The following is a 25,188-nucleotide window of genomic DNA, read 5'->3' on the forward strand; positions in this document are numbered from 1 at the left end:
GCCGAGATCCCCAGGGGAGCAGGAGCCCACCCCGTGTCCCCGTGTCCCAGGCTCATGTGGCCTCGTTTCCCTGAGCCACAGCGTCCCAATGTCCTTGGGTCCTGGTGTCCCTTGTCCCTGAGCTCACCTCCTGTGTCCCCAGTCCCTGGGGCCGGAGTGGGTGGCTGCAGAGCCGGGACAGGGACACAGGACAGGGGACAGGGACACGCTGGCTGTGAGGCTGGGCACAGCTCCCAGCTGGAAGCCGTGACCCAGGTGTGCTCCTGCAGGGATCCTGGGAGCTGCTGAGGAGCTGCTGGGGTGCCAGAACCCACCGAATAGCTCTGCTAATGGCTCAGTTAGGCTCAGTTAATGAGCGGAGCAGATGGTTACGTTAACGGGTTAAATGCATTACTGGAATCCTGTAGGATAAGCTCCTGACTCCGTGGTTGATCCGTGTTGTGGGAACAGCCCTGGGGCAGAACGAGGTGTACCTGGGATCACCGAGGCGTCCTAGAGCCCCAAATACCCATCGGGACATTGTGGGGCTGCGGGAGGTGGGGAGAAGGGTAATTAACGGAGTTACTAATTACAGCACCCCGATAGGGGAGCCTTGAAAGGGAGGGGCTAGGCGTGGCCTGTTACCATGGTAACTGCCCCGCCTCCGGGGGGAGGTGACAGCTCCCCGCGACAACATCCGTGTCCTCCAATCAGCGGGCGAGGCGTCCCCATGGCAACGGCGCTTGTCCCGCCCTTAGTGGGCGTGGCCGCACCGTCACCCCTTCCGAGCGGGCGGGGCGTGGGAACGGGCGCGAGGGGCGTGGCGAGGCGTCGCCATGGGAACGGGCCCGGAAGTGTCGCGCGGACTCGGTGTCCCGTGAGCCCCCGCGCGCGGTTCCGGCGGGCCGGGCCGTGCCGGGATCGGGCCGGGAGCGGGGCCGGGAGCGGGCCGGGCCGTGCCGGGAGCGGGCCGGGATGGAGGCCGTGCCCCGCATGCCCATGATCTGGCTCGACCTCAAGGAGGCCGGCGAGTTCGCCTTCAACGCCGCCGTCAAGAAGGTGGGGCCGGGCTGGGGCCGGCGGGGCCTGGGCGGGGCGGGGCCGGGAGGAACCGGGGAGGTCCCGCTGCCTTCGGGGGGCCCGGGGCAGGAGGAACGGTGGGCGGGATGCCGGGGGGTCCCGGGAGCCGCCGGGGCTGGAGCTGGGGGTTTGGATCGGGGCGGGCAGCGAGGGGCGGGAGGACGGGACCCTCCTGCACCGTGTCCGTGCCACCCCCGCGGGGCCCGGTAATTAATTAGTCACTTAATGAACGGCTATGAACAAACTCCGCCCCTATGCACCGCTTCCTGTGCCACACAGTTCATGGATGGGGGGGGCTGGGGGGGTCCCCAGCCTTGTGTCGCTCCGCGCGCGGTTTGCGGGGGACACGGGCGTGTCCTGCGAGTGTCCCCAACACACCTTGGGGCCGGGGGGACATTCTCTCCGCCCTTTAGTCCCTTTTCCAACCTCAGCCATCACCTCATCCCCTTCCCCGATCCCACTCCCCGAGCCGTCCGTGGGCGTGAAACTCCCCGGTGCCCGGCCCGGTGTCCGTGCAGTCCAGCCCGGTGTCCCCGGTGACCCCGGTACCCGTCCCGGTGCCCGGTGGCCGCTCCGGGGCCGCTCAGCCTCTCTCCTCTCCCAGTTCGTGCTGAAGAACTATGGCGAGAACCCGGAGAGCTACAACGAGGAGCTGCGGAAGCTGGAGCTGCTCCGGCAGGTGAGGGGGGACCCTGCGGTGGCCCCGGGGGGACCCTGGGGTGGCCCTGCCGCCCGAGCCCGTCCCTGCCGTCCCTCCCCGCCCGCAGAGCGCCGTCAGCGTGCCGCGGGACTTCGAGGGCTGCAGCACCCTGCGCAAGTACCTGGGGCAGCTGCACTTCCTGCAGAGCCGCATCCCCATGGGGCAGGGCCAGGAGGCGGCCGTGCCCGTCACATGGTGAGGGACGGGGTGGGCTGGGATGGGATGGGAGGGAGATCTGGGCTGGGATGGGGAATCCAGGATGGGGGATCTGGGATGCGTTCTTTGGGATGGGAGACTGGCGTGGCAGGCTGGGGTGGGGGGTCTGGGATGTGGGATGGGGTATCTGGGATTTGGGATGGGGTATCTGGGATGGGGATCCAGGATGGGATGGGGGATTTGGGATATGGGATTCAGGATGGGGAATCCAGCGCAGGGGGATCTGGAGTGGGATAGGATGGAGTATCTGAGATGGGGGATCCAGGATAGGATGGGATAGGATAGGGTATTGGGGATCTGGGATGGGGGATCCAGGATGGATCTGGGAGGGGATGGGATGGGATAGGATGGGATGGGGTATCTGGGATGGGATGGGATGGGGTATCTGGGATGTGGGGCTGAGCCAGGCAGGATGTGGCCATGCCCATTCCCTGGGGAAGGGCTGCTCCAGGAACCCCCTGGGAATGTGGTCCTGCCCAGGGTGGCATTGGGGCACCCCAGGAACCCCTTGGGGGATGACAGTGTCCTTCGTGTGGTGGCACAGGGGTGGCCCAGTGCTGTCCTGGGGAGTGGGGTCCTGCCTGGGGTGGCACAGGGGGGTTCACAGGGGACCTGTGGGGAATGGGGTCCTGCAGAGGGGGTCCCAGAGACCTTGGGGAGCAGTGTTCCCAGCAATTCCTGCTCCTGGGGGAATCCCTGGTTGCTCCCTGTCCTGTGCCCCTGCCCCCAGGACTGAGATCTTCTCGGGCAAGGCGGTGACACACGAGGACATCAAGTACGAGCAGGCCTGTGTCCTCTACAACCTGGGTGAGCCCCCGACTGCAGCAGCCCCGGGGCTCCCTGGCCCGAGCCCCCGTTCCCAGGGGTGCTGGGGTGTCCCTGCCCCGCTGAGCCCCCTCCTGTCCCCCCACAGGAGCCCTGCACTCCATGCTGGGAGCCATGGACAAGCGCGTGTCCGAGGAGGTAACGACCCCTCTGTGCCTCTGGGGCACTGGGCAGTGCCAGCTGGGTGTGCTGGGCACTGGGGGCACCTGGGCAGTGCCAGCTGGGTGTGCTGGGCACTGGGGGCACCTGGGCACTGCCAGCTGGGTGTGCTGGGCACTGGGGGAACCTGGGCACTGCCAGCTGGGTGTGCTAGGCACTGGGGGAACCTGGGCACTGCCAGCTGGGTGTGCTGGGCACAGGGGGAACCTGGAACCTGTGGGCTTTGGGGTGTGCAGGTACAGGACATTGAGGGGCTGCTGGAGCAGGGCTGGGGAGGGGGTGAGCACCAGGAGGGACTCAAGGCACCCCTGGGGACAGGAGGGGACAGCCAGGGCTCGGGCTCTGCTTCCAGGTGACAGGACAATAGGGAATGGCCTCAAGGGGAGGCTCAGGTGGATATTGGGAATGTTCCTCCTGGAAAAGGTGCCCTGGCCCAGCTGCCCAGGGCATGGTGGAGTCCCCATTGCTGCAGGGATTTAAAAGCCCTGTGGATGTGGCACTTGGGGACACGGTCAGGGGTGGCCTTGGCAGTGCTGGGGGCTGGGTGGACTCCATGATCTGGGAAATCTTCTCCAAACGCAGCAATTCCATCCCCTCAGGGCATGAAGGTTTCCTGCACCCACTTCCAGTGTGCTGCCGGTGCCTTCACCTACCTGAGGGACCACTTCCCTCACTCCTACAGTGTGGACATGAGCCACCAGATCCTGAGCCTCAACATCAACCTCATGCTGGTAGGCACTGGGGCACTGCTGGTAGGCACGGGGGCACTGCTGGCAGGGACTGGGGGCACTGCTGGCAGGGGCTGGGGCACTGGGACCCCCCCAGTGTGTCCATGGGGTTGGTGTTCCCCCTGCATCCAAGGGCACAGGACCCCAGTGTCCCCCAGGGGCTCTCTGCGGGGTCTGGGCTCTCTCCCAGCGTGGGGAAAGGAGGTTTTGGGGGCACTGGGGGTCAGGGAAGGCTCAGTGCTGTTCCTGGGCTCTCCAGGCACCCTCAGGGCTGCTATTGCCTGTGCCATATTCACCCCTTGGCAAAGGGCTGGAGCCAGTGGGTGCTGCCAGGGAGCTGGGCTGTCCCAGGGGTTGGGGACACTCCCCATTCCTCTCTTGTCCCCTGCAGGGCCAGGCACAGGAGTGTCTCCTGGAGAAGTCCATGCTGGACAACAGGAAGAGCTTCCTGGTGGCCCGGATCAGTGCCCAGGTGAGCCCCAGCCCTGCTGCCCTGCCCTGGGACCAGGAGCTGCACAGGGGCTGGGCCGAGGGCCTGCAGTGACAGGGCACGGGGAATGGGAGTACTGGGAGGGAATTCCTGGCTGTGAGTGGGTGAGGAGCTGGGATGGAATTGCCAGAGCAGCTGTGGCTGCCCCTGGATCCCTGGCAGTGCCCAGGGCCAGGCTGGATGGGGCTGGGAGCAGCCTGGGCTGGTGACAGTCCCTGGCTGGGGTCCCAAACACATCCCTGAGTTCCCCAACAATTCCTGTGGGTGATGCAAGTCCTTGGGCTGGTGCTGGTTCCCCTGGGACCTGGAGGTCTGGAGTTGTCCCCTGTCCCTCTGCACAGGTGGTGGATTACTACAAGGAGGCCTGCAGGGCCCTGGAGAACTCAGAGACAGCCTCGCTGCTGGGCAAGATCCAGAAGGACTGGAAGAAGCTGGTCCAAATGAAAATCTATTACTTTGCTGCTGTGGCCCACGTGAGTGAGGGGGAGCTGGGGCTGGGGGGCTCTGCCTGTGCCCCCACCCCACCTCGGGGTGCTCCTGCCAGCCCTGGAGCAGCCTGGCTGCTCCCTGGGGCTTTCCTGCCCCTCACAGCTCTGCCTGGAGTCCCAGAGCTCTGACCCCAGTTTTCTTCCAGCTGCACATGGGGAAGCAGGCTGAGGAGCAGCAGAAGTTTGGGGAGAGGGTGAGTGGGGCTGTGTCATCCCATTTCATCCTCTCCAGCCTCTGGACCAGGGTCCTGGGAAGGGGCTTGTGTCCTGGAGGAGGCTGGGTGTCCACAGCTGTGTCCTGTGTCCTGCCAGGGCCTGGCTGCTCTGGGAGGGCCAGGGCAGTGCCCCCCTGCCAACCCCAGCCCTGCTCTCCCACAGGTCATCTACTTCCAGAGCGCTCTGGACAAGCTCAACGAAGCCATCAAGCTGGCCAAGGTGTGTCCTGCCCTCTGGGGCTGGGGGCTCTCCCTCCCAGCAGCAGGGCTGGGCTCGGTTCCAGGGGCTCTCCAGCCATTGGGAGTGCTTGGACACCATTCCCACTCTGACTCCCACAGGGCCAGCCCGAGACCGTGCAGGAGGCTCTGAGGTTCACCATGGATGTCATTGGTGGGAAGTGAGTCTGTGCGACCCCCAGGGTGTCTCCATCCTTTTCCAGGGGTTGGGAATGTTGGTGGGCAGGGAGCCTGGGGAGTGTTCCAGGTGTCCTGATGTGCAGAGCCCAGCCCGATGGATGGATGATGGATGGATGGATGGATGGATGGATGATGGATGGATGGATGGATGGATGGATGGATGGATGGATGGATGGATGGATGGATGGATGGCTGCTGTGGGAATTGCTGGAACAATCCCAGGAGAGGCAGGGGGGCTGAGCCTGTTGGGAGCAAGCTTAGGGAGGCAGGAATGCCACCTGCTCCTTCTCTGCCAGCATCACTTCCCATTCCCAGGTACAATTCAGCCAAAAAGGACAACGACTTCATCTACCACGAGGCTGTGCCTGCGCTGGACACTCTGCAGTCTGTCAAAGGTCAGGGGGGCTTTGGGCCCTGGGGACAGGGACTGGCTGGCATTGAGGGGAGCAGCCCTGGGGACAGGGACTGGCTGGCATTGAGGGGAGCAGCCCTGGGGACAGGGACCTGCAGGGACTGAGGGGAGCAGCCCCGGGGACAGGGACTGGCTGGGATTGAGGGGAGCAGCCCTGGGGACAGGGACTGGCTGGGATTGAGGGGAGCAGCCCTGGGGACAGGGAGCTGCAGGGACTGAGGAGAGCAGCCCTGGGGACAGGGAGCTGCAGGGACTGAGGGGAGCAGCCCTGGGGACAGGGACTGGCTGGGATTGAGGGGAGCAGCCCTGGGGACAGGGACCTGCTGGCATTGAGGGGAGCAGCCCTGGGGACAGGGAGCTGCTGGCATTGAGGGGAGCAGCCCTGGGGACAGGGACTGGCTGGGATTGAGGGGAGCAGCCCTGGGGACAGGGAGCTGCAGGGACTGAGGAGAGCAGCCCTGGGGACAGGGAGCTGCAGGGACTGAGGGGAGCAGCCCTGGGGACAGGGACTGGCTGGGATTGAGGGGAGCAGCCTTGGGGACAGGGACGTGCTGGCATTGAGGGGAGCAGCCCTGGGGACAGGGACTGGCTGGGATTGAGGGGAGCAGCCCTGGGGACAGGGACTGGCTGGGATTGAGGGGAGCAGCCTTGGGGACAGGGAGCTGCAGGGACTGAGGGGAGCAGCCCCAGGGACAGGGAGCTGCAGGGACTGAGGGGAGCAGCCCTGGGGACAGGGAGCTGCTGGCACTGAGGGGAGCAGCCCTGGGGACAGGGAGCTGCTGGCACTGAGGGGAGCAGCCCTTTGGGAGCTGTCCCAGCCCGGGTGTGTCCCTCAGGTGCCCCCTTGGTGAAGGCTCTGCCCGTGAACCCCACGGACCCCGCGGTCACCGGCCCCGACATCTTTGCCAAGCTGGTGCCCATGGCTGCCCACGAGGCCTCGTCCCTGTACAGGTGTGTCCTGCTCAGCCCCGCAGGTATGTCTGGGCCGGGGCTGTGAGCCTGCGGGTGTCTCCCTGCGCTCATGCACTGCTCTGCTCTGTCTGTCCCAGCGAGGAGAAGGCCAAGCTGCTGCGGGACGTGATGGCCAAGATCGAAGCCAAGAACGAAGTGCTCGAGTACGTGAGGGGCCCGGCCCTTCTGCCCCACAGGGTCCCGCTGCTCCCGAGCCTCCGGAGCGGGGACACTGCCACCCCTCAGGGGCCCCTCTGTGTCCCACAGCCAGTTCATGGACTCCATGCAGCTGGACCCCGAGACCGTGGACAACCTGGACATGTACAACCACATCCCGCCCGTGCTGATGGAGAAATGCGCCGCGCTCAGCGTGCGCCCCGACACCGTGCGCAACCTCGTGCAGTCCATGCAGGGTGAGGGGCTGGGGGGCTGGCACTGCTCCCTGCCTGGGGCTGGGGGCCTGGGGCAGCATTATTCCCAGGGTGTTGGCAACGTTCCCACTGATGGCTGGTTCTGTACTGGCACCAATTCCTGAAGCCCAAAGCCTGTGGCATGGGAGGGGGGGTGACTGGGCTGCCATGTCCCTGCTCTGGCTGCCCACAGCCGGGTTTATCCTGGAGCTGCCGTGTCCGTGCCCGGTGCAGGCCAGGGCAGCCAGGAGGTGGCCCCACGCCCACCACTCCCCGTGCCTCCCCAGTGCTCTCCGGGGTTTTCACGGACGTGGAGGCCTCGCTGAAGGAGATCCGGGACCTGCTGGAGGAGGACGAGGCGCAGGAGCGCAAGCTGCAGGAGCTGCTGGGGAGGGTCCCGCCGGCCCCCGCCTCCCCCCCGGGGCTGGCCGAGGTCAGCAAGGAGTGCTCCAAGTACCTGGAGCTGCACGAGAAGGCGAGTTTCACCAACACCGAGCTGCACCGCGCCATGAACCTGCACCTGGGCAACCTGCGCCTGCTCGGCGGGCCCCTGGAGCAGGTGCGGGCTGCGCTGCCCACCCCCACGCTCTCCGAAGGTGAGTGCTGCCCTGGGGGCTGCCGGTGTCCCTCTGGGCTGGGGGAGGCAGGGCTGTGCCCTGTGTGTGCCCTGGGCTGGAGGAGGCAGAGCTGTGCTCTGTGTGTGTGTCCCTCTGGGCTGGGGGAGGCAGGGCTGTGCCCCTTGTGTCCCCTGGGCTGGGGGAGGCAGGGCTGTGCCCCTTGTGTCCCCCACGGGCTGGGGGAGGCAGGGCTGTGCCCTGTGTGTGCCCCCTGGGCTGGGGGAGGCAGGGCTGTGCCCTTTGTGTGTGTCCCCTGGGCTGGGGGAGGCAGAGCTGTGCCCTGTGTGTGCCCTGGGCTGGGGGAGGCAGGGCTGTACCCTTTGTGTCCCCTCTGGGCTGGGGGAGGCAGAGCTGTGCCCTTTGTATGTCCCCTGGGCTGGGGGAGGCAGAGCTGTACCCCTTGTGTCCCCTGGGCTGTGCCTCTTGTGTCCCCTCTGGGCTGGGGGAGGCAGGGCTGTGCCCTGTGTGTGTCCTCTGGGCTGGGGGAGGCAGGGCTGTGCCCCTTGTGTCCCCCACGGGCTGGGGGAGGCAGGGCTGTGCCCTTTGTGTCCCCTGGGCTGGGGGAGGCAGAGCTGTGCCCTGTGTGTGCCCTGAGCTGGGGGAGGCAGGGCTGTGCCCCTTGTGTCCCCTGGGCTGTGCCCTTTGTGTCCCCTGGGCTGGGGGAGGCAGGGCTGTGCCCTGTGTGTGCCCCCTCTGGGCTGGGGGAGGCAGGGCTGTGCCCCTTGTGTCCCCCAGGAGACTGGCAGTGCCCCTGTCCCTCTCCATGCCCGCTGGATGTCCCCATGTGTCACCTGGCACTGGCACCATCCATGTCAGCGTGGTGGGGGCTTGTCCCCAGGGAACGTGCAGAGTGGGTCCTGTCTGGGGACAGAGGGGACAGCAGCTGTCCCAGCCAAGGCTGGCTCTGCAGATCCCACCCTGTCTGGGGACAGAGGGGACAGAGGCTGTCCCAGCCAAGGCCTGGCCCTGCAGATCCCACCGTGTGGGTCCTGTCTGGGGACAGAGGGGACAGCAGCTGTCCCAGCCAAGGCTGGCTATGCAGGTCCCACCCTGTTTGGGGACAGAGGGGACAGAGGGGACAGCAGTTGTCCCAGCCGAGGCTGGCTCCGCAGCTCCCACCCCGCGGGTTCCCTGCCGTTCCTGGGCCCCGCCCCTGACCCCGCCCCACCCCCAGACGACAAACAGGTGCTGCAGAACCTGAAGCGGATCCTGGCCAAGGTGCAGGAGATGCGGGACCAGCGGATGTCCCTGGAGCAGCAGCTGCGGGAGATGATCCAGAGGGACGACATCACCACCTCGCTGGTCACCACCGACCGCTCCGAGATGAAGGTGGGCCTGGGGACACCCCCTTGGGGGCTGCTCTGTCCCACAGCCCCGCAGACCCTCCCGTGTCCCCACAGAAGCTCTTTGAGGAGCAGCTGAAGAAGTACGACCAGCTCAAGGTGTACCTGGAGCAGAACCTGGCTGCCCAGGAGAACGTGCTCAAGGCGCTGACCGACGCCAACGTCAAGTACGCGGCCGTGCGCAAGGCCCTGGCCGAGGTGGAGCACAAGTGAGTGGGGAGGGGGCTCTCAGTGCCCAGGAACAGCCCCCACCCTCTGGGACAGGTGTGAGGCCACCACCATCTTGTCCTGTCCCGCCCCACTGCTGGGGCTGTGGTGGCTTTGTCTGTCCTTGTGCCCATCCCAGTGGGAACCAGGGGGTCCCACAGGTGCCTGGAGCTGGGTGCCCACCTTTACCCTGGCACTGCGTCCTGCTGAGCCCCTCCGTGCCCTGTCCCAGGTGGAACACGACCGTGCAGACCCTGGTGGCCTCCTACGAGGCCTACGAGGACCTGATGAAGAAGTCCCAGGAGGGGAAGGATTTCTACACGGACCTGGAGGGGAAGGCGGCCAAGCTGCTGGAGCGGGCACGGGCAGCGTGCCAGGCCAGCGAGGCACACCGGCAGCAGCTGCTGGAGAGGTGGGTGGGCACAGAGCCCCCCGGGGGGAGAAGGGCCCTGGGAGCTGTGGGTGGGGGTCTGTGGGCAGTGGTAGGGCTGCCGGTGCCCGCGGGGCAGCACCCAGCCCCACTCCACGCCCCCTGTCCCCGCAGGGAGCTGAAGAAGCAGCCGCCCCCCCGGCCCACGGCCCCCAAGCCCCCGCTGCAGAAGAAGCCGCTGGACGAGGCCGGGGGCCCCGAGGCGGCCGAGCTGGGCTCGCTGGCGCTGCAGGAGCTGCCGGAGGAGCTGCGGAGCCTCCCCCCGGAGCTGCTGCCCGCGCCCCTGGCCCAGCTGCCGCCCCCGGCGCTGGCCGCCCTGCCCGGGGCGCTGCGGCCCGCCGAGCCCTTCCTGCTGCCGGCGGGGGTGGCCAGCGCCCCGCTGCCCCCGCTGGCGCCCGCGCCGCCCTTCCCGGGCCACTACCGCCTGCCCGGGGCTCCCGCCGTGCCCGGGCCCTTCCCCGCCCCCGGGGCCGTCCCGGGGCAGCTCCTGCAGCCCTCGGCCCCGGCCGGCCCCGCCGCCCCCGGCCCCGCCGCGCCCCAGCTCTTCCCGGCCGCGCCGCTGATCCGCGCCCCGGCTCAGCCGCCCTTCGTGGGGAGCCCCCACGCTGTACCCCCGCGCTCGTCCCCCCAGCACGGCGCCCTGCCCGCCCCCGCCTACGGCCTGGCCCGGCCCGGCCCGGCCCCCGCCCCGCTCCGCCCGCCCGTGCCCGGGGCAGCGCCCGCGGGGGCTCAGCCGGGGCTGGGGGGCCACGAGCCCCCGGGCGCCCGCCCGGCCACCACCACGGTGGACAGCGTCCAGGCGCCCATCCCCAGCTGCTCCGCGCCGCCCCGGGGCCCGTTCCTGCCCGCCCAGCGCCCGGCGGCGCCCCCGGCGCCCTTCCCCTACGCGGCGGGGGCGGTGCAGCCCTTCGGGGCGCCGGCCCCGGCCCCCTTCCCCCCGGCACAGCCCCCGCCCGCCTTCGCCCAGGGCCCGCAGCAGTTCCCGCCGGGCCCGTTCCTGCCCCCGGGCCGAGCCCAGGCCCCTCTGCCCTTCCAGCCGCCGCCCCGAGTGCCCCTGGCCCCGGCCCCGTTCCCGCAGCAGCAGCAGCAGCAGCAGCAGCGTTTCCCCGCCCCGGGGGCGCCGCTGCCCCCGCCGGCCCCGGCGCAGCCCCCGCAGCTCTACCAGCTCCCCGGGCAGGAGCAGCTGCCCCCGCGGGCCTGGCCCCGCGCCCCGGGCCCGTGCCCTTCCCCGGGGCTCCAGCCGGCGCCCCCCGCGTCCCCCGCGCTGCCCTTCTGCCCCAGCCCGGCTGCCCCCGGGGCTCAGCTGCCCCCCGGCACCGTGGCCCTGGCTCCGCCCGCCGCTCCCGCCCCGCCCAGCCAGGCCCCTTCTCCCGGGCCGCTGCCGGGGGCCGTGGCGGTCCCGGGCCCGCTGGTGCCGTCCCCGGCGCCGTCCCCGTCCCCAGCGCTGCCCGTGCAGCCCCCGGCGCCGCGGCCGCCCCCGGCGCTGCCCCCGGCGGGCCCCGCGGAGCCGCCGTTCCCGCGGCACAGCCCCTGCCCCGCCGACCTGCTGTCGTCCAGCCCCGAGAGCCAGCCCGGCGGCTCGGCCGCGCCCGGGGGGCTGCTGCAGCCCACCAAGGCGGGCCCGCAGGAGGGGCAGCGGCCCCGGGCCGTGCAGCTCATCGAGGCCGACCCGTACGCGGAGCCCGAGCGCGTGCGGCGGCTGCTGGCGGAGCTGGAGCGGTTCCGCGGCCTGGCCGAGCGCCTGGAGCGGCCCGCGCCCGGCGGCGGCTCCGAGCTGGACGCGCTCTGGAAGGAGCTGCAGGAGGCGCAGGAGCGCGACGCCCGGCAGCGCTCCATCGCCATCGCCCGCTGCTACTCCATGAAGAACCGGCACCAGGACATCATGCCCTACGACCGCAACCGCGTCGTGCTGCGCTCGGGCAAGGACGACTACATCAACGCCAGCCGCGTGGAGGACCTGTCCCCGTACTGCCCCGCGCTCATCGCCACGCAGGCCCCGCTGCTCGGCACCGCCGCCGACTTCTGGCTCATGATCTACGAGCAGAAGGTGTCCGTGGTGGTCATGCTCGTGTCCGAGCAGGAGCTGGACAAGGTGCGTTCTGTCCCGTCCCGGGTTCGGGCCGTGCTACCCGGTGCCCTGCGGGGCCCGAGGCTCCCCGGCCGTGCTGACGGCCCGTTCCCCGGCAGAAGGTGCTCCGGTACTTCCCGTCGGAGCGGGGCCAGCCCGTGGCGCACGGGCCCCTGAGCGTGGTGCTCACCAGCCTGAGGGTGACCCCCACACACGTGGAGCGGATGCTGACGCTGCAGTACCGGGACCAGAGCCTCAAACGCACCGTGGCCCACCTCCAGTTCACCTCCTGGCCTGAGCTGTACGTGGAGGGACAGAGGGGGGCTTGGGGGGTCCTGGGAGCCCTGATCTGCGGGGTTGGTTCTGGGACCTCGGCTGTGGCATTGGGGAGGGTGTTTGGGCAGCCCTGGCCCGTGGTGGGGGGCTGAGTGTGTGTTCTCCACGCCAGGGGCCTGCCCGACAGCAAGGGGAGCCTCCTGCGCTTCATCCAGGAGGTGCACGGCCACTACCTGCACCAGCGGCCGCTGCACACGCCGGTGGTGGTGCACTGCAGGTGAGCGGGGCCGGGGGAGACAGCGGGGGGCTCCCCCTCCTGTCCCGGTCTGGCACGGCTCGGGGGGGCTGTCATGGCTCGGGAGGGTCTGTCACGGCTCGGGGTGTCTGTCACGGCTCGGGGTGTCTGTCATTGCTCGGGGTGTCTGTCATTGCTCGGGGTGTCTGTCACGGCTCGGGGTGTCTGTCACGGCTCGGGAGGGTCTGTCACGGCTCGGGAGGGTCTGTCACGGCTCGGGGTGTCTGTCACGGCTCGGGGTGTCTGTCATTGCTCGGGGTGTCTGTCACGGCTCGGGGGGGCTCTGTCACGGCTCGGGGTGTCTGTCACGGCTCGGGGTGTCTGTCATTGCTTGGGGGGTCTGTCACGGCTCGGGGTGTCTGTCACGGCTCGGGAGGGTCTGTCACGGCTCGGGGTGTCTGGCACGGCTCGGGGTGTCTGTCACTGCTCGGGGTGTCTCCGCAGCTCCGGCGTGGGCCGCACCGGCGCCTTCTGCCTGCTGTACGCGGCCGTGCAGGAGGTGGAGGCCGGGAACGGCATCCCGGACCTGGCGCAGCTGGTGCGGCGGATGCGGCAGCAGCGCAAGCACATGCTGCAGGAGAAGGTACCGCGTACGGTGGGGGCCTGCGGGGCCGGGGGTGTGGGGCTGCACCCCCGGGCCTCACCGTGCGCCCTCCCCTGTCCCCTGCAGCTGCACCTCAAGTTCTGCTTCGAGGCCGTGCTGCTCCACGCCGAGCAGGTGCTGCTGCGCCACGGCGTGGGCGGCCCCAGCCTGGCCAAGCCCCCCAGCAGCAGCTCGCCCAAGGTGGGTGTGGGGGCGGGCCGGGGGGCTCCGGGGAGCCCTGCCGCTGCCGGCGCTCACGGCGCCGCTGTCCCCCAGCTGTACTTCCAGCAGGACCCGCAGGACCTGGTGCTGGGGGGGGACGTGCCCATCAGCTCCATCCAGGCCACCATCGCCAAGCTCAGCATCAAGCCGGGGGCGCCCAGCGCCGAGCCCGGGGAGGGCTGGGGGGCGGAGCCCGGCCCCGCTGCGCAGCCCGTGGAGCCCGAGGTGCCGCTGCCCGTCCCGGACGGCCTCGTGGACGGCGTCGGTGCCCCCGAGCCCGAGCCCCCCGCCCCGAGGCCGCCCCTCCCCGAGGCACCGGCCGACACTGAGAGCGCCAACCAGAGCACCAACCACGTCGGGGGGGGGGAGAGCCCCGAGGGGCCGGGGGCGCCGCCGGAGCCCCCCGCTGCCCCCCCGGCCTCCTCCTCCTCCTCCCTGGAGCTCCTGGCCTCGCTGACGCCCGAGGCCTTCAGCCTGGACGCGTCCCTCAAGGGCAAGCAGCGCATGAACAAGCAGAACTTCCTGCAGGCGCAGCCGGGCGAGGGGCTCCGGGCGCCCCGGCCCAGCGACGACCCCCTCAGCATGCTCGACCCCCTCTGGACCCTCAACAAGGCGTGAGGGGGGCGGGGGCCCCCCGGCCCCCAGCCCCACTTCGTTTGACTCCGGGTAGAACTGACTTTTTCAGCTCTTTGCTACTAAAATAAAGCGAGTTTATCTGCAGGGCCGGGCCCTGGTGCTGGTGGCGCGGGGGGGTCAGGGCCGGGCCAGGCTCGGGTTAGTTCCGTTTAATGGATGTTCTGCACACGTTATAAAACACGATCGGTACAAAAAGCGTCCCCTGTACAGCACAAAGGTACAGCTGGGCGAAGGCCACCCGCGGGGGCTGGGCCGGGGTTCCGGGGGTCCCCCCGCCCCGGCCGGCGCCGCCCCTACAATCATCGGGGGTCGGGAACGGGCGCTTCGGGGCAGGGGGACGGGCCGGGAGCCCCGGGGCTGCCCCGTTCCTGGCTGCGCTCGTTGGTCCCGCTGTGCCCCGCTCGGGTCCCTCCCAGCGCCCGCTCCCAACCTGAGAAAAGCCTCCTCTGGCCCCGCAGCGGGAGGAGGAGGAGGAAGGGGAGGAGGAGGAAGGTGCTATTGCTGCAGCCGGGGCGCAGGAGGGAGCCGGGCAGGGCAGCTGTGCCAGGGCACGGCGAGGGCAGCGCTGCCGGGGCTGGGCCCCCGCGCCCCCCCCCCCCCCCAATAAATAACTATTTACAGCGTATAAATAAATAGAGTGGGGGCAGCTGCGGCCCCGGGCGGGATCGGGCGGGCCCTGCCGCGCCCTAAGGCACGTGGGGGCCGAGCCGCGCCCGGGCCGGTCCTGGTCCCGGTCCCGGTCCCGGTGCTCTCCCGGCTTCCACCCGGGGCCGGGGCTGGCCGAGGGCCGCTCTGTGTCCCGGGGTGGGACAGCCACCGCTGTGTGTCCGGCCCGGGAGCCAGCACACTGTCCCCGCTCTGCCCTGTCCCGCCCCGCGTCCCTCCGCACCATCGCGGCCGGGGACAGCACAGGAGGGCGGCGGCCCCGCCCCGCTCGGTGACCGGAGCCGCTCCGGCGGCGCGGACGGACGCACGGAGCCCGCGGACCCGTCCGGCACAGCCCCAGCCCCGCCTCAGTCCCCTCCTCCTGCTCAGTCCAACTTCTCCAGCACCGAGGGCACGTAGACCAGGCTGAGCTCGCTGCCGAAGTTGCAGACGATGGCGGCGTTCTCCAGCACCAGGATCTGCCGCGCCGGCTGCGACTCGTTGCTCTTGCCCAGGTAGACGGTCTGGAGCAGGTCCCCGTAGCCGATGTCCCAGAAGGACACGCAGCCCTGGCCCCCCGTCACCAGCAGGTTGTCCGAGATGACGCCCAGGCTGGCGCCGCAGCCCAGCTCCTGCGGGACGGAGGGGAGAGCTGAGCTCCGGGGGTGAGAGCCCAGCTCCGGGGGTGAGAACTGAGCTTCGGGGGTGAGAACCGAGCTCCGAGGGCAGAGAGCTGAGCTCCAGGGGTCAGAACCGAGCTCCGAGGGCAGAGAGCTGAGCTCCGGGGTCGGGAGTGGGGCAGAGCTAGACCCTGCGTGACCGGAGCCTTCTCCTGGGACAGGGAGGCTGTTCCAAGCGTGCCCAGCTGGAACACGAGCTCTGCAGCCTCCAAGCACAGCTGAGGTGTCTGCAGGGTCTGGTGGGGGCCTGGAAAAACCAGGAGGGCCCCTGAGGCTGTGAGCTGGGCAGGGGCTCAGCCTAGAGAGAAGGAGGCTCAGGAGGGACCTTGTGGCTCTGCACAGCTCCTGACAGGAGGGAACAGCTGTGGGGTGGTTGGGAACAGGGACAGGAGGAGAGGGAATGGCCTCAGGCTGGGCTGGGGAGCCTCAGGGGGTACATCAGCAGGAATTTCCCCATGGAAAGGGTGATGAGACTTTGGAAGGGCCTGCCCAGGGTAGCAGAGCAGTCCCCTGCCCTGAAAGGATTTAAAATCCCTGTGGATGTGGCACCTGGGGACACAATCAGTGGTGGCCTTGGCAGCGCAGGGCTTGGACTCCAGGGTCTCCGAGGGTTTTCCCACCCGGGCAATTCCTGGTTAACCCTCCCAGGTCCCACCTGCTGGATGGAGTAGAGCTTGACGCCCGAGCTGCGGTCCCAGATGCTGATGACGTCGTCCAGGCCGCTGCTGATGACGCAGGAGGTGGTGCAGGTCAGCGAGGTGACGTCCCCGCGGTGTGCGAACATGTGGCTGACGCGGCTGCCCGTCAGCACGTCCCACAGGCAGATGGCCCCGTCCTGGCCGCCGCTGGCCAGCACCATGGTCTGCAGGACAGCGGGGACACCTCAGTGCCAGGGCACACGCGGTGCCACCAATGCTCCCAATGCAGGGGAGAGAGCGGAGCTGCACCCTGCACTGCCACCACGGGGATTCCATGCCTGTTCCCTGTGCCTGAGCAGGCTGGGCAAACAGAGCCCAGGAACCCCAGTGCAGAGGCGCCCGAGGCCACCTCTGTGCAGTGGGAGAGCACCTGGGGGCACTCGCTGCTGTAGGGAGCACAAGGGGACCCCCACTCCTCCTGGCACTGGGGCAGAGCCTCCCTGGGGGCTCAGGCCCCATTTCAGGCCTGCTCAGCCCCAGCTCGCAGTGCCGGGACAGGGATTCCCTGCTCCAGAAGGACAGAGGAGCAAGAGATCTCCAGGAAAAGAGATTGCTGAGCTCACAGAGAACAGGGGGGGAAGCTCTGGCTTGGCCAGTGAGAGATGGAGGGAGCCAGATGGTTGCCTCCAGCTGAGCCGCTGGCTCAGGGATGGGAGCAGGGACGGGCTGAGGTGTGATCTCAGGGTGGGCTCAGGCATCAGCTCAGCCATCAGCTCAGCTGTGAGGGCTCAGGCCCAGCAGCTGCCCGTACCTGGTCGATGTACACGGCCGTGATGGCTCCCGAGTGGCCCTGCAGGGTGAACAGGCAGCACGAGTCCTCCAGCCGGAACACCTGGGGCAGGAGAGGCCCCAGTGAGGCTCCACGGCCACCTGGGCTCTGGGTGGTGCCACCTGAGCTCCCATGGCACAGCAGGTCCCACCTGGTCCCACTGTGCACAGCCAGAGCCTGCCTGTGGTGCCAGGGGGTGCAGGGCAGGGCACGGCTGGTGGGCAGTGACTGCACAGGGGAAGGGGAGAGGGGACACCCCAGAACCCGGGTCTGCCACTCAGGGAATGTCACAGCAGCCTCATGGAATGCTCCAGGCTGGGGACACAGGAGCTGGAAAGACCCTGGGGTGCTGGTGGATGTGACCTGCTGTGCCCAGGTAGGAAACAGGCCAGTGGCTCCTGGATTGAATCAAACCAGTGTGGCCACAATTCCAAGGCAGGGATTGTCCCCTTGTGCTGGCTGTGCTGAGGGGCCTCAAATCCTGAGGGCTGCTTTGGGTCCCTCCTGACAGGAAGACCTGGAGGGGCTGGACCGTGTCCAGGGAAGGGAATGGAGCTGGGCAGGGGCTCAGCCTGGAGCAAAGGAGGCTCAGGAGGGACCTTGTGGCTCTGCACAGCTCCTGACAGGAGGGGACAGTCAGGGGAGTTGGGCTGTGCTCCAGGGAACAGCAACACGAGGAGAGGGAGCTTTAGGCTGGATATTGGGAAAACTCCTTTGTGGGAAAGGTGATCAGGCATTGGAAGGGGCTGCCAGGGCAGTGGTGGAGTCCCCATCCCTGAAGGGATTTTAAAGCCATGTGGATGTGGCACTTGGGGACACGGGTTTGTGGCGGCCTTGGCACTGCTGGGGGACTGGCTGGACTTGACAGTCTTGAAGAGCTTTCCCAGTCTCAGTGACTCCATCCCATTCCCGAGGCACGAGAGTCCCACACTCAGCTCAGGGTGACACTCTGGGCTCTGTCCTTGGACTCCTCAGTGAACAGATCCCGCAGAGCTCCCAGCTCCCCCTCCCTGCCCTGGTGTCCCTGCCCGTCCATCCCTGCCCCGCTCACCCTGAGCGTGTGGTCCTGGCTGTCCCTCCCTGCCCATCCATCCCTGCCCTGCTCACCCTGAGCGTGTGGTCCTGGCTGTCCCTCCCTGCCCATCCATCCCTGCCCCGCTCACCCTGAGCGTGTGGTCCTGGCTGTCCCTCCCTGCCCATCCATCCCTGCCCTGCTCACCCTGAGCGTGTGGTCCTGGCTGTCCCTCCCTGTCCCTCCCTGCCCATCCATCCCTGCCCCGCTCACCCTGAGCGTGTGGTCCTGGCTGTCCCTCCCTGCCCTGCTGTCCCTGCCCTGCTGTCCCTGCCCATCCATCCCTGCCCCGCTCACCCTGAGCGTGTGGTCCTGGCTGTCCCTCCCTGCCCATCCATCCCTGCCCTGCTCACCCTGAGCGTGTGGTCCTGGCTGTCCCTCCCTGTCCCTCCCTGCCCATCCATCCCTGCCCCGCTCACCCTGAGCGTGTGGTCCTGGCTGTCCCTCCCTGCCCTGCTGTCCCTGCCCTGCTGTCCCTGCCCATCCATCCCTGCCCCGCTCACCCTGAGCGTGTGGTCCTGGCTGTCCCTCCCTGCCCATCCATCCCTGCCCCGCTCACCCTGAGCGTGTGGTCCTGGCTGTCCCTCCCTGTCCCCCTGTCCCTTCCCTGCTGTCCCTCCCTGTCCCACTGTCCCTGCCCCGCTGTCCCTGCCCATCCCTCCCTGCCCCGCTCACCCTGAGCGTGTGATCCTGGCTGTCCCTCCCTGTCCCTCCCTGCCCATCCATCCCTGCCCCGCTCACCCTGAGCGTGTGGTCCTGGCTGTCCCTCCCTGTCCCCCTGTCCCTTCCCTGCTGTCCCTCCCTGTCCCACTGTCCCTGCCCCGCTGTCCCTGCCCATCCCTCCCTGCCCCGCTCACCCTGAGCGTGTGATCCTGGCTGTCCCTCCCTGTCCCTCCCTGCCCATCCCTCCCTGCCCCGCTCACCCTGAGCGTGTGATCCTGGCTGTCCCTCCCTGTCCCTCCCTGCCCGTCCATCCCTGCCCCGCTCACCCTGAGCGTGTGGTCCTGGCTGTCCCTCCCTGCCCATCCATCCCTGCCCCGCTCACCCTGAGCGTGTGGTCCTGGCTGTCCCTCCCTGTCCCTTCCCGGGTGTCCCTGCCCCGCTCACCCTGAGCGTGTGGTCCTGGCTGCCGGTGACGAGGCGGCCGGCGGCGGCCCTCAGCGCGGTGATGGGTTTGTGGTGCGCGCACGCCACGCTGTGCGTGAGGCGGCAGCGCAGCCCCGCGGCCCCGCGGCTCAGCTCCGGCGACGGCGGCAGGCTGCTCCTGCCCGGGCCTCCTGCGGGACACACGGGCTCAGAGAGAGGTGGGAACTGGGGCTGGGAATGGGTGGGAATCTATAAAATCAGAGGGGTTTGGGAAAGCTGCAAAAGGCAGGCCTCAGACTCAGACACAGCAGAACCGTGAGCAGAGCTAAGCAACAGTCATGAGTTAGGTCAGCAGAAAAATTATTTAAACTGTAGGGAAAGCAAGGGCAAACAGAACAATGGCCTGTGTATTAACGTTTGTCTGAATAACTCTCTAAGCTGCAGAAAGTTTATCTAGCAAGATATTAAGAAGGTTAAAGCTTAATACTGGAGCTCTGTGCATTGTGTTTTAAGGCTCACAAGCAGGTATTGTATTTGAAATAAGCAAGCATTGTTTAACCAAAGGCACCTGTGCTTATGGTCATTGGACAGAACTCCTGTCAATGTGCTTTTGCTTTGTGTGATTGGTTAAGAAGCTTATAAAGTAAGTTGTAACATTAAGTTTTTTGGTCTGCTGCCTGGATTGTGAGCTGCTGGCATCTTCCCATTGTCATAATCATGTAATGAGAGTGATGCTGAAAAATAAACAGCTTGAGGAACTTTCCATAGCAGCCCCATCTCGTTCGTGGTCTGTAAATAACCGCCCTGCCAGCATCAGGAATGCAGCTGAGAACAACTGTGCTAAGGACAGCTGAGTGAGGGCCTCAACAGCATCAGAGAATTCCAGACTGGTTTGGGATGGAAGAGCCCTTAAAGCCCATCCAGTCCCACACCCCACCTGCCAGGGTGCCCAGCACAGGGAGCTCCCTCAGCCCAGCACAGCTCTGGGTGTTCCGGAGCAGTCACCACCAAAGCTGAAGGGGCTGTGAGGAGGAGGAAGGCTCGGCTGCAGGGAGGGGAAGGCAGGAGCCCAGGGCACTGCACTGACGTTCCAACACTGCTCACCTCGGAACTGCAGGTGGTTCAAGGCCGTGTGTGTCTCCAGGGAGAAGAAATCCAAGGAGCCGTTCAGGCGGGCAGCCACGATCCTGAGGGACAGACGTGGGGCTGAGAGAGGCCCTTCCCTGAGCCCCAAACCTGGGAACACCCCCAGGCCAAGCACAGACCCCCCACTCCCGGGAGGGGGCTGCACAGAGCTGGGCTGGGACACTGGACACAGCTCTGAGTGGAATGGACAATGGCAGTGCCTCTGAACTGGACACAGCTCTGAATGGACTGGACAGTGGCAGTGCCTCTGAACTGGACACAGCTCTGAATGGAATGGACAATGGCAGTGCCTCTGAACTGGACACAGCTCTGAGTGGAATGGACAGTGGCAGTGCCTCTGAACTGGACACAGCTCTGAGTGGAATGGACAATGGCAGTGCCTCTGAACAGCAGCAACCCAAAGGTGTCCCAGCCCTGGATATTCAGCTACTGACATCACTGAGGGCTGAAGAAGTGGCTGCTGGAGCATTCCTGGAGCCAGGAAAGCTGGTGAGGGGTGGATTCTCAGAGGATTAGGCTGGATGTGAGGTTGGATAGCAAGCAAAGGTGGTTAGACACTGAATGGGTTCCCCTGGGAATGGTGACAGCTCCAACCCTGCCAGAGCTCAGGAGGGCTTGGACAAAGCTCTAAGGCACAGGGTAGGGTTGCTGGGGTGTCTTGGGCAGGGCCAGGGGTTGGACTCCATGATCCCTGGGGCCCTTCCAGCTCAGGACACTCCATGACACTGATTCCAGGGGGGAGACATTCCAGCTGAGGCTCTGCTGCCGGGAGCTGCCGTGGAGGTTGGGGCTGAGGATCTCCCAGCACCTGCACAAGGAGTCACCTGTTGTTGAGGAAGACGAGGGCGGTGATGCCGGATTGTCCTTCATCGTTGCTGCTGCGGAGGGTCCCCTCGATGGCATCCCACACCTGGGGAGGAGGGGGCACTGTGGTGACACTGGCCACAGGGATCTGGGACCCTGAACGGCTCTGTGTGCCCTGCTCCCGGCCCCTGAGCTGAGTGAGCAGGCACAGCTCCCTGTGCCGTGCCACCAGGCTGTGTGACCTCCTGCCTCCCACTGCTGTGTCCCTGCTCCTCACCTCCACCTCCTGTTACTGTGTACCTGCTCCTCATCTCCACCTCCCATTACTGCATCCCTGCTCCTCATCTCCACTCTCCCGTTACTGCATCCCTGCTCCTCATCTCCACCTCCTGTAACTGCATCCCTGCTCCTCATCTCCACCTCCCATTACTGCATCCCTGCTCCTCATCTCCATCCTCTTGTTACTGCATCCCTGCTCCTCATCTCCACCTCCTGTTACTGTGTCCCTGCTCCTCATCTCCACCCTCCTGTTACTGTGTCCCTGCTCATCTCCGCCTCCTGTTACTGCATCCCTGCTCATCTCCACCTCCTGTTACTGCATCCCTGCTCCTCATCTCTGCCTCCTGTTACTGCATCCCTGCTCCTATCTCCACCTCCTGTTACTGCATCCCTGCTCCTCATCTCCACCTCCTGTTACTGCATCCCTGCTCATCTCAACCCTCCCGTTACTGCATCCCTGCTCCTCATCTCCACCCTCTTGTTACTGCATCCCTGCTCCTCATCTCCACCCTCCTGTTACTGCATCCCTGCTCATCTCCACCCTCTTGTTACTGCATCCCCGCTCCTCATATCCACCTCCTGTTACTGCATCCCTGCTCATCTTCACCCTCCTGTTACTGCATCCCTGCTCCTCATCTCCACCTCCTGTTACTGCATCCCTGCTCATCTTCACCTCCTGTTACTGCATCCCTGCTCCTCATCTCCACCTCCTGTTACTGCATCCCTGCTCATCTTCACCCTCCTGTTACTGCATCCCTGCTCCTCATCTCCGCCTCCTATTACTGCATCCCTGCTCCTCATCTCCACCCTCTTGTTACTGTGTCCCTGCTCCTCACCTCCACCCTCCCATTACTGCGCCCCACTCATCTACACCTCTGTTACTGTGTACCCCTTCATCTCCATCTCCCTGTTACTGTGTCCCTGTTCCTCCTCTCCACCTCCCTGTTACTGTGTCCCTATTCCTGACCTCCACCCTCCTGTTACCGTGTCCCTGTTCCTCATCTCCACCCCCCATTATTGTGTCCCCACTCCTCACCTCCAGCTTGCCGTTGCTCCTGCCAGCCACGATGAGGTTCCCCTGCAGCTCCAGGCTCCAGATGGAGCTCTCCAGGTCCCCTCCCCAGGACGGCGGGGGTGAGGATTTGTCGCAGCTCTCGTCGCCGCCGCAGCCGCCCTCGTCCCCGCCGCAGGCCGGGGCGCGGCCGCCGCTCCCGCAGAGCCCGGCGGGGCCGTGCGGGGCCGGGAGCCCCGGGAAGGCGCCGTTCCTGCAGCCGGAGCCGCCGTGCTCCTCGTACACCTTCCCCACCAGGCTGCTGAAGTCGTAGCCAGAGTCCTTGCGGCGCGCGCCCACCGCCCGCAGCCGCGGCTCCGGCTCGGCCTTGGCGCGCTCCAGGAAGTTGGTGTCGATCAGGGAGGTCAGGTCGGGCTGGTCGCAGAACAGCGGCGGCTGCGGGGGCCCCAGCAGCCGTTTCAGCTGGTGGCTGCTCTCAAAGGAGTCCTCCAGGCCGTTCTTGCCGTCCGGGCTGGCATCCCAGCCCTCCTGGTAGTCGAAGATGCCGCTGCTGTCCCTGCGCAGCCTGCAAGGAAGGACGGAGCTGAGCCCCTGGCTGTGGGCTGCCTCCCGGAGCACTGTGGGGCTGTGGGACACGGCCAGGCCGTACCTGGGCTTGGGGATGACGGTGAGGCAGTCGCCCGTCTGCGCGTCCCACACGCGGATCTGCCCCACCAGGCAGCAGCTCACCAGCAGCATCCCGTCACTGGCCAGGCACTCGATGTCCTGCGGGGGACAAGGACAAGCACAGCTCAGTGGGGCACCACCGAGGCCTCTGCGTGCTGAGCACAGCCTGGTGAGGGTGCAGAACTGCAGAGGTGATGGACTTCATGTCAAAGCTGGCTGGGTTAGGAACTGAGGGACGGTGAGGACATGGATGTCCCTGGAAGGGTCCGAGACCAGGTTGGACAGGGCTTGGAGCAACCTGGGACAGTGGAAGGTGTCCCTGCCATGGCAGGGGTGGCACTGGATGAGTTTCAAGGTCCCTTTCAACCCAAACCGTTCTGGGATTCCAGGATCTCTGCCCAGAGCCCTCAGTGTGCACTGCACTGCTGCAAACCCAACAGACTCCACCTGTCTTGCCTTCCCTAAAATACTCCATCCCAGTCTGAAGGCAGGATCAGGAGCAGAGACACAGCTTTGCTGGGAGACACTGCAAACTCATCTTTCTGAATGCCCAAGAGCTTTGTTTCATCTCAGAACAGGAAGAATCCCAGACTCACCCTGGCTGGAAAATCCCTCCCAGAGCACTGAGTCACACCTGTGACCGATCCTCCACTTTGTCACCCAGCCCAGAGCGCCGAGTGCCACATCCAGAGCCCCGAGTGCCCCATCCAGCTGTCCCCTGGAGCTCAGCAATGTGGACAGTGTGGAGCCATCCCAGCAAAGCAGGGAATGGAAGCCAGAGGCGCTGATGGTGGAAGTGCAGCCAGCCAGCCCCAGGAGGAGACAGAGCGTGCTGCAGGAATTTCACGCCCCAATAACCTTTCCAGAGGTATTCACTGCCAAGCTGGACGTACCATGAGGTGTCCCCTGAGGACCAGGGGCACGATCTCGGTCTCGGGGGGCGAGTAGCCGTAGTCGTCGCAGGGCAGGTCCCCGCGGCGCCGCCGGCCCGGCCCGTTCTGCCCGTAGTTCTTGGGGCACAGCACCCGGTACAGGCAGAACAGCAGCAGCACCAGCACGATGCCCGATGCCAGGCCCAGGGCAGCCACCCTGGGGACACACACACACAGACAAGAAGGTAAGGAAATAAACTCCAGTTTCCAGTCCACAGATAGATTTGGGAAGTTCTGTGCTGGGATTACTCATATGCTGGTCTGTTTCTCAGCTGAGAAGGCTTTTCAACAAATTACAGACATTTGTTGGAAATTAAGGGGAGTTTAATGGGAAAATGACAATTTCCCCATTACAAGATTTTGAAGCTTTTCAGTAAGGAAAGTAATGAGTAACTAAGATTTTAAGAAAACACCAGCTGGGGATGGGATAACAGTGTGTTCAGCACGTGCAGATTCAGGCAGGGGTTGTGAGCTATTCTCTCCACAGAGAGGGAAGCTCCTTGCACCAGAGTTTGATCTGATCCCCAATAAATCATTATCAAATTATATTCAGGTGCTTGCTGGATCCTTGGAAGTGTCAAGGCAAGGTTGGACAGGGCTTGGAGCACCCTGGGATAGTGGAAGATGTCCCTGCCCATGGGACAGAGTGGGACTGGATTGGTTTTAGGGTCCCTTCCAACCCAGACCATTCTGGGCTTCTATGAAATCACATTTAAACCCCCAAATTGACCTTCTGTCCTGGTCACCCTGTATTGCTGCAGGAGCCCTAAGGGGCTCCATGCACAGCCTGCTCTCAGTGATGGAAAAGTGCCAGGATGCACCAATTTCCCTTTGCACTGGAGCATCCCCAGCATCCTCACTGCCGCTTTGCACTGCAGCATCCCCAGCACCCCGAGCTGCTGCTTTGCACTGGAGCGTCCCCAGCACTCTGAGCTGCTGCTTTGCACTGGAGCATCCCCAGCACCCCAAGCTGCTGCTTTGCACAGGAGCATCCCCAGCACCCCGAGCTGCTTCCTTGCACTGGAGCATCCCCAGCATCCCCATCTGCCACTTTGCACTGCAGCATCCCCAGCACTCTGAGCTGCTGCTTTGCACTGGAGCATCCCCATCTGCCGCTTTGCACTGCAGCATCCCCAGCACTCTGAGCTGCTGCTTTTCACTGGAGCATCCCCAGCATCCCCAGCTGCTGCTTTGCTCTGGAGCATCCCCAGCTCTGGCACCGCAGCTTCAGCAGCTTTCTAGTCTCCCAGCAGGGAGGAGCCCTGAGGCACCAGCCCTGAAGGAGCAGCCTGAAGCAGCCCCGTTCCCCCTGGGGCTGGGGCCGGCTCAGGGGCCGCGGCAGACACGGTACTTGTAGAGGGTGACGTCCTGGTGGCCGCGGGGCGGCGTGCCGCGCTCGGGCCGCGGGGCCGTGTCCAGGAAGGGCTGCGAGCGCCGCGCCTCCTGCGGGTGCCGCATCTCCAGCGCCTCCTGCGGCTTCAGGTACAGCGTCACGGGGATGGCCGGCAGGATGCTGATGTACCTGCGGGCACAGCGACAGCGGCTCAGGAGGGGCACCGGGGCACAGGCAGCCACGGCAGGGATCAGGGTGCCTTCGGTGTGTAAATTCAGGTCCTCTGAGCTAAAGGTCTCCTTGAAATATTCTCCTCTAA

General features: G+C 66.3%; 2 protein-coding genes across 4 annotated transcripts in view; one reads left to right on the top strand and one right to left on the bottom strand.

Annotated features, from left to right (window-relative positions):
- The window catches only part of SCAP (SREBF chaperone), a 119,289-nt gene that overhangs the window by 49,450 nt on the left and 44,651 nt on the right, over positions 1–25,188 (bottom strand). For 2 of the 3 annotated variants that reach the window (XM_058045265.1, XM_058045273.1), the window contains 10 exons: positions 24,888–25,058; positions 23,498–23,693; positions 22,588–22,703; positions 21,963–22,503; positions 20,668–20,753; positions 19,802–19,884; positions 18,719–18,888; positions 16,522–16,602; positions 15,728–15,934; positions 14,771–15,024 (listed from right to left, as the gene is read on the bottom strand). In XM_058045265.1, coding sequence (XP_057901248.1) covers positions 14,779–15,024; positions 15,728–15,934; positions 16,522–16,602; positions 18,719–18,888; positions 19,802–19,884; positions 20,668–20,753; positions 21,963–22,503; positions 22,588–22,703; positions 23,498–23,693; positions 24,888–25,058 — 1,897 coding nt within the window. In that variant the 3' untranslated portion in view covers positions 14,771–14,778. Of the gene's footprint in view, positions 1–14,734; positions 15,025–15,727; positions 15,935–16,521; positions 16,603–18,718; positions 18,889–19,801; positions 19,885–20,667; positions 20,754–21,962; positions 22,504–22,587; positions 22,704–23,497; positions 23,694–24,887; positions 25,059–25,188 lie in introns of those variants that run through there. The other variant, XM_058045255.1, reaches the window with a different exon arrangement.
- Positions 897–14,345, top strand: PTPN23 (protein tyrosine phosphatase non-receptor type 23). Its single transcript, XM_058045244.1, is given in 26 exon segments — positions 897–1,038; positions 1,664–1,738; positions 1,827–1,954; positions 2,706–2,782; positions 2,889–2,938; positions 3,559–3,690; positions 4,079–4,159; positions 4,519–4,650; positions 4,812–4,859; positions 5,044–5,100; positions 5,220–5,278; positions 5,613–5,692; positions 6,546–6,660; positions 6,759–6,824; positions 6,928–7,073; positions 7,358–7,666; positions 8,862–9,016; positions 9,088–9,239; positions 9,470–9,649; positions 9,782–11,759; positions 11,855–12,036; positions 12,184–12,288; positions 12,751–12,889; positions 12,977–13,090; positions 13,166–13,526; positions 13,529–14,345. Coding segments are annotated over 26 exon segments (5,292 nt in total). The 5' UTR covers positions 897–954; the 3' UTR covers positions 13,816–14,345.

The sequence above is a fragment of the Melospiza georgiana genome, chromosome 1 (assembly GCF_028018845.1).
Source record: "Melospiza georgiana isolate bMelGeo1 chromosome 1, bMelGeo1.pri, whole genome shotgun sequence".
Classification (NCBI taxonomy): Eukaryota; Metazoa; Chordata; class Aves; order Passeriformes; family Passerellidae; genus Melospiza; species Melospiza georgiana.